At 37.2% G+C, this 14227-nt stretch overlaps 1 protein-coding gene across 6 annotated transcripts in view; it reads right to left on the bottom strand.

Annotated features, from left to right (window-relative positions):
* SYCP1 (synaptonemal complex protein 1) overlaps window positions 1-14227 on the bottom strand; it is a 130676-nt gene that overhangs the window by 72474 nt on the left and 43975 nt on the right. For all 6 annotated transcript variants that reach the window (XM_072644426.1, XM_072644427.1, XM_072644430.1 and 3 more), the window contains exon 15: window positions 7611-7678. In XM_072644426.1, coding sequence (XP_072500527.1) covers window positions 7611-7678 — 68 coding nt within the window. The remainder of the gene's footprint in view (window positions 1-7610; window positions 7679-14227) is intronic.

Genomic DNA, 14227 nt, shown 5'->3' with positions numbered 1-14227 from the left:
CACTCTGTGCTCTCTGTCTCTGTGTGTGTGTGCATGTGTGTGTGTGTAATCCCACCCACTACCCAGATACTGAAAAGTTTCAAGAGTTACAAATATTTTCTTTCCATGTAGAAATGTAAACAGTTCAACTTTAGTAAGTCCCTTATGACTTCTCTTTGCTGTTTACCTTTCCATGCTTCTCTTCATTCTTGTGTTTGAAAGTCAAACGTTCTTTTCAGCTCTGGTCTTTTCATCAAGAATGCTTGAAAGTCCCCAATTTCATTGAAAGACCATTTTTTCCCCTGAAGTATTATACTCAGTTTTGCTGGGTAGGTGATTCTTGGTTTTAGTCCTAGTTCCTTTGACTTCTGGAATATCCTATTCCACGCCCTTCAATCCCTTAATGTAGAAGCCGCTAGATCTTGTGTTATCCTGATTGTATTTCCACAATACTTGAATTGTTTCTTTCTAGCTGCTTGCAATATTTACTCCTTGACCAGGGAACTCTGGAATTTGGCCACAATGTTCCTAGGAGTTTCTCTTTTTGGATCTCTTTCAGGCAGTGATTGGTGGATTCCTTGAATACTTATTTTGCCCTCTGGTTCTAAAATATCAGGGCAGTTTTCCTTGATAATTTCATGAAAGATGATGTCTAGGCTCTTTTTTTGATCATGGCTTTCATGTAGTCCCATAATTTTTAAATTGTCTCTCCTGGATCTATTTTCCAGGTCAGTTGTTTTTCCAATGAGATATTTCACATTATCTTCCATTTTTTCATTCTTTTGCTTTTGTTTTGTGATTTCTTGGTTTCTCATAAAGTCATTAGCCTCCATCTGTTCCATTCTAATTTTGAAAGAACTATTTTCTTCAGTGAGCTTTTGAGCCTCCTTTTCCATTTGGTTAATTCTGCTTTTGAAAGCATTCTTCTCCTCATTGGCTTTTTGAACCTCTTTTGTCAATTGAGTTAGCCTATTTTTCAAGGTGTTATTTTCTTCAGCATTTTTTTGGGGGCTCCTTTAGCAAGGTGTTGACCTGCTTTTAATGCTTTTCTTGCATCTCCCTCATTTCTCTTCCCAGTTTTTCCTCCACCTCTCTAACTTGATTTTCAAAATTCTTTTTGAGCTTTTCCATGGCCTGAGCCCATGGAATATTTATTCTGGATGTTTGGGATACAGAAGCCTTGATTTCTGTGTCTTTCCCTGATGGTAAGCATTGTTCTTCCTCATCCAAAAGGAGGGGAGGAATTGTCTGTTCACCAAGAAAGTAACCTTCTATAGTCTTATTTTTTTTCCCTTTTCTGGGCATTTTCCCAGCCAGTGACTTGACTTCTGAGTTTTCTTTCCACACCCACCAGCCAACAGATCTGCCCAGCCAGCGCTTGGGGGGGGTCTGAGATTCAAATACTGCTTCCCAGCCTCAGGGCTTTGGGCGAGGCTGCTATTCAGTGTGAGATTAAGTTCAGGTGCTCAGGTGGGGGCAGGGCCACCACACAGGGCTCAGTTCCCTCAGGGGGTTTACGCAGAGACCTTCAACAATGAATCTGGGCTCCTGCCTGCTTGGGGAGCCCCTGTCCATTGCTGCCCCCGCTGCTGCCTCCCGAGGGGGCCTGAGTTATGGGGACACCCCACTCCCCTCTCGACCAGCCAAAGAGACCCTCTCACTGACCTTCGGCACCTGTGGGTGGAGGGACCTGCTCTGCTGCTGGAGATTCTGTCCCTGAAGCCTGCTCGGATCAGCTCCTCTCAGGGCCGCGCGGACAAGGCAGGGCTGGGCTCTGCTCTGGGTCCAGTGCATGAGGGACCTTTCATGTCAGGTTTTCAGGTTTCTCTGGAACAGAAATCTTGTCCACTCCGTTGTTCTGTGGCTTCTGCTGCTCCAGAATTTGTTGGGAGTTCTTCTTTACATATATTTTATGGGCTGTGGGTTCAGAGCTAGCATGTGTGTCTTTCTACTCCACCATCTTGGCTCCTCCCCCTCATCTTAAAGCAGTCTTGATGAAAAGATCAGAGCTGAATAGAAAACCTGACATTTAAACATAAGAATCAAGAAGACAAACACAGACCTTATGGAGAAGCATAATAAAGTGAACATGAATGGGAAATCCTAAGGGATTGAACAACACTAAAATGTTTACATTCCTATATGGGAAGATGATACATGTTAACATCTAAGAACTGCATCCGCATTAGGGCAATTAGAAGCAATCCACTTACACAGAAGAAGTCTACTATATTGGTATGATCTCAAATGAAGAATGGAAGGAGGAGGAAAAAGGAATGTATTAGGAGAAGCGGAAAGGAGAGGAAGAGTAGGGAAAATTATCTAACATAGTAAAGCAACACACAAACGTAGTTGAGTACAAAAATCTACCTTACTTTATAAGAAAGTAGGAGGGAAAGGGGCCATGAGAAAAGGCAGGGGGTCAGGGGGAAGAAGGGTGTGGTCAATGGAAGTGGCCAGAAGCAAAACACTCTTGAGGAGGAGACAGCATGAAAAAGTAAAGGATAAATATAATAGGATGAAGGGAAATATACAGTTAGTGATCATAACTGTGAATGTGAACAGAATGAATTTACCCATAAAATAGAAGTATTAGCAGAATGGATTAGAAGACAAGACTCCAACAATATGTTTACAAGAGACACACTTGAAACAGAAAGATACACAGAGTTAAAATAAGGGGCTGGCACAGGATCCATTATGTGTCAGCTAAAGTTACAAAGACAGGGTAGCAATCATGATCTCAGACAAAGCAAAGCAAAAAATGTCTCATTAAAAAGAGATAAACAGCTAAGCTACAGGAGGAAATCAATAGTGAAACTATAATAATGGGGAACTTCAATTTACCTCTCTTGGATCTACATACATATAATCATAAAATAAAGAAGTTAAGAAAATGAATAGAATTTTTGAAAAGTCAGATATGATAGACCTCTAAAGAAAACTGAATGAAAACAGAAAGAAGGGTACCTATTTCCCAGCTGTGCATGGTACCCTAGCAAAAACTGACTATTTATTAGGACACAAAAACCTCACAAACAATTGGAGAAAAACAGAAATATTTAATGTAACTTTTCAGTAATAAAAATTACATTAAATAAAGGAACTTTGAAGCATAGAATAAAAATTAATTAGAAACTAATCTAATCCTAAAGAATGAATGAATCTAATCCTAAAGAACAAATCATAGAATCAATAATTTCCTTAACAGTAATGACAATGGTGAGACAATGTACCAAAATTTGTGGGATGCAGCCAAAACAATACTAAAAAGAAATTTATATCACTAAACACTTACTGCAGTAAAAGAAAGAGCAGATCAACTAATTAGGCATACAACTAAAAAAAAAAAACTAGGAAAACAATAAATTAAAAATTTCTGATTAAATACCAAAAGAGAAATCTTGAAAAATGAGAGATTAATAAAACTGAAAGCTTAAAAAAATGAACTAAAAAAAACAAAACTAGGAGTTAATATTATGGGAGAAAACAGTATAATACATAAATCATTAAATAATTTGGTTTTCCTAAAAAGAAAGAAGAAAATCAAATTACCAGTATCAAAAATGAAAAGGCTGAATGCATACCCAATGAAGATGAAATTATAGCAATTATCAGGATCTGTTTTGCCCAACTATATCCCAATAAATTTGACAATCCAAATGAAGCAGATAAGAAATCACAAAAATGTAAATTGTCCAGATTAAAAGAAGAGGAAATAGAACATTTAAATAACCTTATCCTAGAAAAATAAATGAGCTCCCTAAGAACGAACAAGGGCCAGGTTGATTTACAAGTGAATTCTACTAAACACTTAATGAACAATTAATTCCTCTACTATATAAACTTGTTTGGAAAAAAACAGGTTAAGAATGTGTCCCACTTAAATTCCTTTTATGACAAGTATGGTTTTGATACCTAAACCAGGAAGAGTAAAAACAGAGAAAAAAAATCTATAAACCCATTTCTCTAATGAATACGGATGCAAACATTTTAATTAATGCATTCAAATTACTGTTACTCTGCATGCTTACATGAGAGATGAAAACACTTAAAACTTTTCCGTAGAAGTTGAGACATTCTGTAGAAGTTGAGACATAATTTTCTACAGAAAAGTTTTAGTGTTTCCTCCAGAATAACACTCTTAGGTATCCTCCGCATAACTCCCATTCCCTGCCCAGCTATACACAGCTCTTTGATGTACTGAAATAATTCCACTCAAGGACAAACTCCTATGGACAATGATAAGCTACTGGAATATACTTCCATCCTATCATACTCACCACATTCCAGTGATTCTGAATGTCCTATTTCCATTATTCAAACCTATTGTCTATCCTCTACTGATTACTGTATCATACCATGCCTCCTCAACCCAAGCTCCTAACCTTTTATGAAATTACTTGCTTGGTTCTTCTATTGATCTAACTGCTCCTTCTCTGTTTACTTTGCTGGATATTCATTCAGGTCATACTCACTAACCATGATGTCCCACAGGGTTCTCTGTTGTAGGACCTCTTCTCATTTCCCTCTATAGCAGAGGTATCAATCCTAGCTAGCAAAAAAATCTCAATGATGCCAGAACCAGATTAAAATGTAATTGGGAGATATTTAACAAAATAAATAAAAGTACAATACAACACATTGTTAATTTGTGGGTTCCTAAGTCAATGTGTGCCCAATTCATTTCATCTGAGTTTGATACCACTGCTTTGTACTATTTCACTTAGTGATCTCATCAGCTACCTTGGATTAAATTATCATCTCTATGCTGACAACTATCAGACCCACTTGTACAGACCTAATCTCTCTCCTACCTCCAGACTCACCTCCAGCTTCCGATTGGACATCCCAAACTGGATGTTCTCTATACATCTTAAACTTAACATATTCAATAAGGAATTCATTATCTTCGCCCAAAACTTTCCCCCTTCTAAACATCCCAATTACTATCAATGACACTAGCATCCTCCTAGTCAACCAGGCTCAGAACATAGGTGTCATTCTCAACTCCTCACTCTCTTCAACTTCCCCCACCCATATCCAACCTGTTACCAATACCTGTCCATTTAACCTTTCTAACACTCCTCAAATACACTCCCCTTCTTTCTTCTGATATTGCTACCAATATGGTGCAACTTCTCATCACCTCACACCTGGAGTACTGCATTAATTTGTCCTTACTGTTGGTTTACTTGCCACAAGTCTCTCCCTAACTCTAATCTATCCTCCATTCATCTGCCAAAGTGATTTCCCTAAAGCACTGCTCCAACTATCACACACACACACACACACACACACACACACACACACACACCCCTTTATTCAAAAAACTCTAGTGGCTCTTCTAAGTTCAAAACAAAATCCCATTTGGCATTCAAAGCCCTCCATAATCAATTCCCTTTCCCACCTTTCTCTTCTTCTTACATCTTTGTAAGGAGACATTCTTTGTGTCCCTAGTGCTTAGCAGAGTGCCCAGTACATAGGAGAGTAGGAGAGCGCTTAAAAAAATTCTTATTGACTGACCTTAAACCTCCCCCATCCCACCCCCAACCCCTGCAACACTGGCCTCTTTGTTTTTCTTATGACAAAACTCTGAAAATTTTCACTGGCTGTCTTCCATATCTGGAGTGCTTTTCCATCCTCATCTCCACCTCCTTGCTTCCTTCATTTCCTTTAAATCGCAGCTGAAATCCCATCTACAAGAAGCCTTTTCCAATCCTTCTTAATTCTAGTGCCTTCCCTCTGTTGATTATTTCCTATTTATCCTATATACACCATATCTGTATATAGTTACATGTTGTCTGTCCTATTAGGGGTTGCCTCCTCCTGCTCTTTGAGGGCAGGAACTATCTTTGCTTAGCACACTCCCTGCCACATAGTAGACCCATTAAAATACTAAATGACTGATTGACTAATTATCCCAGGGGAAAACTGGTGTAGAGGCACTAGTCAAAGTAGTAATTTGTGAGAACCCCTCAAGATTAAACCTATTCCCATGTAAATCCAGAACCTTTGGCTTTTCATCACAAGTTAAAGATTAGTTCACTTTTGGATATGTTGTCTGAGGTGCCAACAACTTATCCAAAAGGAGGTATCCACTGGATAGAAATTTAGGGTTAGAGCTTAGGGGACAGGTCAAGTCTAAAGACAAATTTTGTAGTCCTCTGAAGCTATGGGAATGAGTAGAATGCTAAGATAAAGTGTGGAAAGAAAAGAGAAAAAGGTCAAGGAAAGTAATAATAGCTGACACAGCAATTCTGTGAAGTAAAAACTATAGATGTTATTCAAATCATTCTGATGAGGTTAAGTAGCTTGCCCATGGTCATGCAACTTGCAATTGTGAGAGGTATTTAGCACCTCCCCACTACAACTGCAGCAGTCTATACAAGACCAAGAAGGCACTATGCAACAATAAATTGAGCATGTTCAAACTTAGCTGTAACTATCAAAAACAGTAAGATAAATAAAAGTCAGAAGTAGGAAGCTCATCAGGAAAGAAGTGTCAGAGAAGACAAGCCAGGAGAAATTTTTTTAAAGGGAGCAACAGTGTCATATGTTACAAAAAATTCAAGAATGATGAGTGAAAAATACATCAGATTTGACAACGTTATTGGTTAGTTTATAGAGAGGCGCTTCAGTAGAATGCTGCTAACGGAAGCCAGATTACAGGTGGTAATGAAGTAAAGATGGTGAATAGACTACTCAGTAGAAATTTAGCAGAGCAAATGAATGGAAAGATAGTGCATTAGCTAGAGAATGTAGTAGAGTGAAAGGGAAAATATTGAGGGTTTTGTTTCTTTTTTGTTTAAATAATGAAAGAGAACTGGGCACATTTCTACACAGAAGCCAGCAGAAAAAGATTTAAAATGCAGAGTAGGAGGGCAGAGCGTGACAGATCAAAGTCCTGGAGTACCTTGAATGAGATAAGGATAGAGAACAAATTTTGGGATTAATTTGGACAAGAAGCAGAACAACTTCATCCTCTGAAAAAAAGAGAAAAGGAAGAAAGTACGGAGAAGACATACAGAGGTTCCAAGCCATCAAGAAGATAAAACATGGAGCAAGTCATTTAGTCTCAATTTTCTCTGCAAGCAGGAGAAACAGTAAGTTGAAAAAACAGTAAGAAGGAAACTAGAGGATAATGTTTGCAACAGCAGTGAAAAATGTAGAAAGGAATTAATATTAAAAAGCAGTGCAGGCCTAGTTAAAGTTTAATAGTACCATTATGTATTACATATAAAATTAGGAATGGCATATATTTTTTAAATAAACTTACATTTTTCCCACATATACTTAATTCTCCAGAACTGCTAAAGTACAAAATATGCATATGAGATACAAAACAGAACTGATATTTCTAGTAATAAAAACTTTTAAGAATCCTGAAGTCAGGAATCTAGGTACCTATGACACTTTCAGATTCCTTACAATTAAAGGAGTTCATAAACTGGAAAACTTGGTAAGCTTTTTTTAAGACTTGATTTTAAGACTTTCCTATTTACTTAAAGCTAGACAAAATGATCAAATAAAAAACTAGAAACCACATAGTTGTTAGCCTATTTCATTTTGAAATAATTAATTTTAAAATTAATTATTAAAAAGCATATTTATTACTCTTTAAAACTTACCCAGTTCACTTGATTTCTTCTGTATCTCCAAGGTAAGAGTTTTCAACTGTTCTTCATTTTGCTCCAATCTTTGAAAATATATTTTAAAATGTAAAATGTCAACTACAAATATATTTAAGTATGCAATTCAGTTATTTAAGATCAGATTATATAAAAGATAGTCAGAATTTAAGTAATATACTTACTTGTCTACCTCATTTGAGTACCAAGATCCTTTGAAATCAATAGGGATTTTACATTAATTCATTATCTGTTCTTATGTTTATTTTGAAAATGTGATATTTTATCATTAAAAATAAACGATTGAATCCTTTCCTATGCTACCTCAATATTAAAATGTAAATCATGTGATTATATTCTTGCTTTTTAAACTTCTACTCCAAACTAAGCATTTAGGAAGAAATACAGAGAATAAGCACTTGTTTTACTCAGTGTCATAAGTAAGATACACTTTGATGTACAATGTAACCCAGGGTGGAGAACCTGCAGTCTTGAGACCACATGTGGCCCTCTAAGTCCTTGAGTGCAGCCCTTTCACTGAATCCAAACTTCAAAGAACAAATTAGGACCTCAAGTATAACCCTTTGAAAGAATCCAAATCTATCATCTATCTATCTTCTGTCCACGTGGCTAATAGTTTCTCCATCTCTAGAATAGCACCTTCTCTTTGTTTTGACAGATAAATCAGCTTCATGCTAGTACTGCCTTTTGTGTGCACCTTTATCCAGACAGTATCCTTCACTACAGGTCAACACTGCAAACCTAAGTTCATATTCTATTGATGATAATTTTTGTCCTTCATATTTTCTAATTTATTTTCATTTTCATCTCCAATTCTATTGAATTTGCATAATGTGAAATTATATAAAGTGAGAACTATCTCTCCTGCAGCAGTGGGCCTGATCTGGATAAAGATCCACCAAAAGAGACTAAGAAGGAGCAGTCTGAAAGTAAGGAAAAGAACCAGGAGAAAGAAGTGTGGCAAAAATCTAGAGAGAAGAGAGTATCAAGGAGAAGATGATTAACAGTGTGAAAGGCTGCAGAATGTCAAGAAGAATGAGAACTGAGAAAGGACCATCAGAATTGTCAATTAAGAGTTAACTGACAATTCTGAAGATTGTGAGCTCCTTGATGATGATACAACCTTTAGCTGTATCCCTAGGCACTGTGCCTGGCACTTTTCTTACTTGACTGCCCTACTTTGGAACTTCTTTGACTTCTCCACCATGTGCCAAGCAAGCTCATTACTGGGAAAACCTCATCACCCTGCAAGATCTCATCATTCTTGGGACTTCCCCCTCATCACCAATCTGTGTACCTCTGATTGGAGGATGAAGCAACAAACTCTAAAACCTCCATTTTAGAGAGGGAGCTCATATGACTAATGTGAAAATGTTTAATGTGAATGTATATATATAGCCTATATCAGACTGCATGCCATCTTGCGGAGGAGGAAGGGAAGGAAAGGAGAGACAGTTTGGAATTCAAAAGCTTGTGGAAATGAATGTTGTAAACTAAAAAAACAAAAAAAAAATCAAGCCAAAAAAGAAAAGAAATATAAAGAATATTTAATAGCACTGGGGGATTCATTCTTAATTAAAATGTTTATCTGAAAACTAAAATAAATAAAGAGGGAGTTCAGATCAGAAGAAATTCCTCATCTCTCACCTGGCTACACTATTTTTAGGGACTTCTTTTATTTTCCCACCATGCCCATGCATCTGGTAGCTTCCTTGGCTGCACCCCCTTCCCCACTTTTCACCTTTCTTTTATGAATAATCTTCTCCCATTAGGTTGAGGGTAGGGACTAATTTTTTTCATATTTGTATCCCCAGCATTTAACACAGTGCCTGGCATGCAGTAGGCACTTAATAAATATTTCTTTACTGACATCTTAGGTGCTTAATATATGTTTGCCAACTGACTGATTTTGGAAAGAGAAGTTCCAGTTGAATGATGAGTTTGGAAACCAGACTGCAAAAAGTTCAGGAAAAGAAGTAGACACCCTGATTACAGAGGGCTTTCTCCAGGAATCTAGCTATGAAATGGAGAAGATGCATAGAATAATAGCTAGTGGGCATTAATGAATGAAATAAAGGGTTTTTTAAGGACTGGGGAGATAAGGACATGTTTATAGACAGCCAAGAAGCAGCCAATAAACAGGGAAAGATAGAAAGTTAGCAAAAGTGAGAATTATAGAGGGAACGCTATGCTAAAGCTGAGAGAAATGGGATAATGTGTATATGTAGAGGAGTTTGCCTTGGCAAAAAGAAAGGCTACCTCTTCATGAAAGATAAGGTTATGAACATAGTAAAGAAAGGCATCTGAATGATGTAAGATGAAGAGGAGGATGAAGGGGCTGCTCTCAATGGATAATCTCAATACTTTTAGTGAAGTAGAAGGCAAGATTTGAGGCTGAGAGGGTAGAAATAAAGGGAACAATGGGGCACTGAGAAAAGGCAAAAAGGTTTGGAAAAGCTAATATAATGACTGGAATAGTCAAATAATAAAATATAAAAGAATTGCCTTGCTTCAGTGACGGCCTCTTTAATTTCTTGATTCCAAACAATGTTTTTCAATTTACACTGTCCTCCTCTGTGACTGTCTTCACTCAGTATTAACAAAGATGATAGAAACAGTCAATATTGGTAGGGCTGAGAATGGTCAGGCACCCTAACACATTGTTAATGAAGCTATGAATTAATTCCTATAAAACAATTTGGAATTATGTGAGAAAATGGATAGATGGATTAAAAATATTTCTTAAGTGCTTACTATGTATCAAGCACAGCACTAACTGCTGAGATGTAAATACAAAAGCAAACAGTCCCAGTCTTCAGATGAGATACACTAGTAGTGGGAAATAATACACATATGGTACGCCCTCTGTGTTCATTTTCACAACTCAAATTGTCCAGTTAGGTTAGGCCCTGAAAGGGCAATGACTATTACTTCTCTCAGGGTTCCAGCAGCAACCCTGAGGGTCTCTAGGGTTTTTAGTGTTGTAGTACAAGAGTTCCCTCTGGTGTGCTCCCCACTGATTAGCAGTGATTAGCTTTCGTAAAAGAGCTAAGGTGACATAAGAACAATTGGTATAAAACATTAACTCCCTCCCTCAAAACCTTGGGGCATACTCTTGCATGAGTACACGCAGAGTCGAAGACAAGAATAGGCTTAAACTTAAAACTATAATGATGGTGAGGATATGTGCAGACAATGAATGTGCCTGTGCCTGTAAGATTAAATCACAACTTCTGGTTACTCCAAGTTCTTTCTTGAGTCTTTGGATGGTATTTTTTTGGTTCAAGGTATTACATACTTTTAATCTTTTTTTTCCCTCAGGTTGCTTTCTTTCTATACCATTCTATGTCTGCATTTGCTCATGGTTCTCTTCAGTGTATATCTGTCTATTCCACACTGCATGAGTTGTCTCCCCTTGTCCTTCTGTCTCTAATGATACAGTGAATGGAAGGAAGGGAATAAAGAGAATGAGTTTTCCGTTCTATGTAAGAGTGGCTCTGTCTCAGGCTTGGCTTAAACTATAATCCTTAACTCCAGAACTGAAGTCTTCCACTGGTGGCCTACACACTTCAGGACTGAGCTCACCAATGGACTGACAGCCATTTTACATATGTTCAATGACTGATCTTCTCAGCCAATCAGGCTCTCATTGATTGGCCAACAATAAATCCCAGACCAAGTCCTACTTGGTCATTGTTTGGGCCCTAATGGCTCAGAAAGAATGTAAATAGCAATTGTTTCTGTTTTGAAACCCTGAGGGTCTTCCCCTCCCAAGGTGATTTTTTTGACTAGGTAAAAGAGGCCATTCTTTGCTTTATTTCTTACTTAACCTTAATCACTGAGTGCGCATTGCCTCAAACTGAGACCTGTTAAAGACCTTAGTTAAAGACCAGCCTAGGTCTCCCACTGCATCCACGGCCATCTCCAGTCCTCCTGATCTATAGCTTGCCACTGGACTCAGATGGCTCTGGAGGAGAAGGTGAGGCTGGTGACTTTGCACAGCACTCCCTCACTTAAATCCAATTCACTTGCATGTCATGGCATCACCTCCCTCATGTCATGGTCCTCTTCAGAAGGAAGGACATACAATAACAACCTTTTCAGTTAATCACATCATTTTCATCCTGACCCAATCAAAATATTCACACTTCATAAAGTGATCACAGGGTATGAATGGCTGTTTCTATACTTAAAATTTCATCAGATTCTTTGATTTATTTATTAAATGTGATGAGAGGAATCCGACCCTAACATATAACGTATAATAGAGTAGTGGCTAGAGATTAGAAAAATAAATTATTGTTATTATTAGTTGCTTTAAGGATGCTTTAGTTTGGAAAATCACAAGGTTGTTGAGTGGACTTATAGGGGAATTGAATGAAACACTTTCCACAATCAATGGTGGTACTGATTTGATTACTCTATCCAAAGTAAGAGGTGAAAGGGGAAGGGAAGGGGAAGGAAAACATGCCTGCAGTGGCAGGGAAGATGTCAACATCATATTGGATGAGACTGGATGTGATAGGAAGCATGGCCTCAGGTTTAAGACTCACTATATATACTAAGCTAGGTTTGTGCTGACTGATTCACAATTAGGACAATATGGCACTAGAAGATATATTACAAAGTTGACTGCACTGTCTCTACTGACTCCTATATAAACTCTTTTTTGAGTTTTGAAACTGCTTACAGTCTGGTCCCAACCTATATCTCCACACTTATGTATTAGTCCCCTCCCAGGACTCTATGGTCCAATCAAACTGGCCTTGTCTCTGTTCCTTACATGTTCCATCTCCCATTTTCAAGTCTGTGTACTACCTGTCTCCAAAAGAGCCAGTTGTCTGCTTCATAATCTTAACCTTCATTACCTAAGCTTTCATATAAAGGCTTTCCTGATTCCCCCAACTACTAGTAATCATCCCCTCTAACTACTTTGGATTTAACTTACTTAAATTTATTTTGTACCTATTCTGCACATATTTATTCTGTATATATTTGTTTGTATAAATGTGTGTATATGTATTATATGAACATGTTATCTCCCTCCATAGAGTATAAGAACTCATTGGGAACACTGACTGTTTTACTTTTTTATTTTTTATCCCCTAACAGCAGCAGCATTAATATAAAACTTTAAGGTCTGCAAAGTACCTTACAAATATTATCTCATTTTATCCTCACAACAATCCTGGGAGGTAGGTGCTATTGTTAACCCAGTTTTACAAATAAGGAAACTGAAATAAACAAAAATTGCATGCATTATCAACTGACTCTCAAAAAAAATATACCAGTCAATAAAACAATCAATCACAGGTCCACACCAGCTCAAGCACACTACTGTAGCTAGTATGTGTCTGAGGTCAGAGTTGAACTCTGATCTTCTTGACATCAAGTACAGCACTCTCTCCACTATAGCACCTGGCTGCCTGGCATATAGTAGTTGTTTAAAAAATACTTTCTGGCTGATTAAAGTCACCCAGGGCATGATCCCAAGAGGTCAGGTGGTCCAGAGAGATCAGGGTTAGATCATATGGCAAGAAGGAAGGTGAGGTGGATGGCTGGATAAGATGTGAAGTATGGTCTGAGATCCATTAGATAGGGGTAGGCAAAGAACATTTAAGCTGACTAACTCACCCATCAGGACAGCATAGCCCCAGGGCATTTATTCCAAACTGAGTCAAGCAAGCCATCCAAGGCATATTTTTCTAGAGATCCACTTGGGGAGGTTGGGAAAGGGAAGGAATAGCAGCAGAATGGGACAAAGAGATGTCCCAGGATGGAGAAGTCCCTAAACTGCTGACCCAGTGATACCACTACTAGAAGGAAACAGAGAAAGAGTTTATATTTACAAAAATATTTATAGCATAATTTTGGTGATAGCTAAAAATAGAAAACAAATTAGATGCTCATTAACCAGGTAATGGGTGAACAAATTATGGTATATAAATTAATGGAATACTGTTGTACTATAAGGAACAAAAAATAAAAGGAGAAACATGGAAACACTTAATATGAAATGATATAAATAAAGCAGAATCAGGAGAATAATATACATAATGACTACATTATCATAGAAACTGCATAAATTGTTCACCTATTTTGCATATTTTATGCTGTATCAGTTTATTCAAGTCTTCCTACATTTTTCTAAATTTTTTATATTCATTGTTTCTTAAGATTTAATACTATTCCATTACATTCATATGTCACAATTTGTTCAACTATGTCCCAACTGATGGGCACTCATTTTCCTTTTAGTTCTTTGTTACTATAAAACAATGCTGTTATTAAGAGTTTTGTTTATACACAGATCTTTCTCTATATATTTGATATGATTGAGGTATATACCTAATATACTAATATCATTAGGTCAAAGGATATGTACAACTTAGTGACTTTTCTAGTATAATTTCAAATACTTCCAGAATGATTGGACCAAGTGGAGTATGGTGAATGTCTTCCAACAGCCCTTCAAACACTTGCCATTTTTGTTCTTTGTCATCTTTGACAATAATTATCATTAGTGTGCGGTAACATTTTAGAGTTATTTTAATTTATGTTTCTCTTGTTACTAGTGATTACATTCTTTACGTTAC

The sequence above is a fragment of the Notamacropus eugenii genome, chromosome 2, assembly GCF_028372415.1.
Source record: "Notamacropus eugenii isolate mMacEug1 chromosome 2, mMacEug1.pri_v2, whole genome shotgun sequence".
Taxonomy (NCBI): Eukaryota; Metazoa; Chordata; class Mammalia; order Diprotodontia; family Macropodidae; genus Notamacropus; species Notamacropus eugenii.
This window is presented reverse-complemented; position numbering and strand designations above follow the sequence as displayed.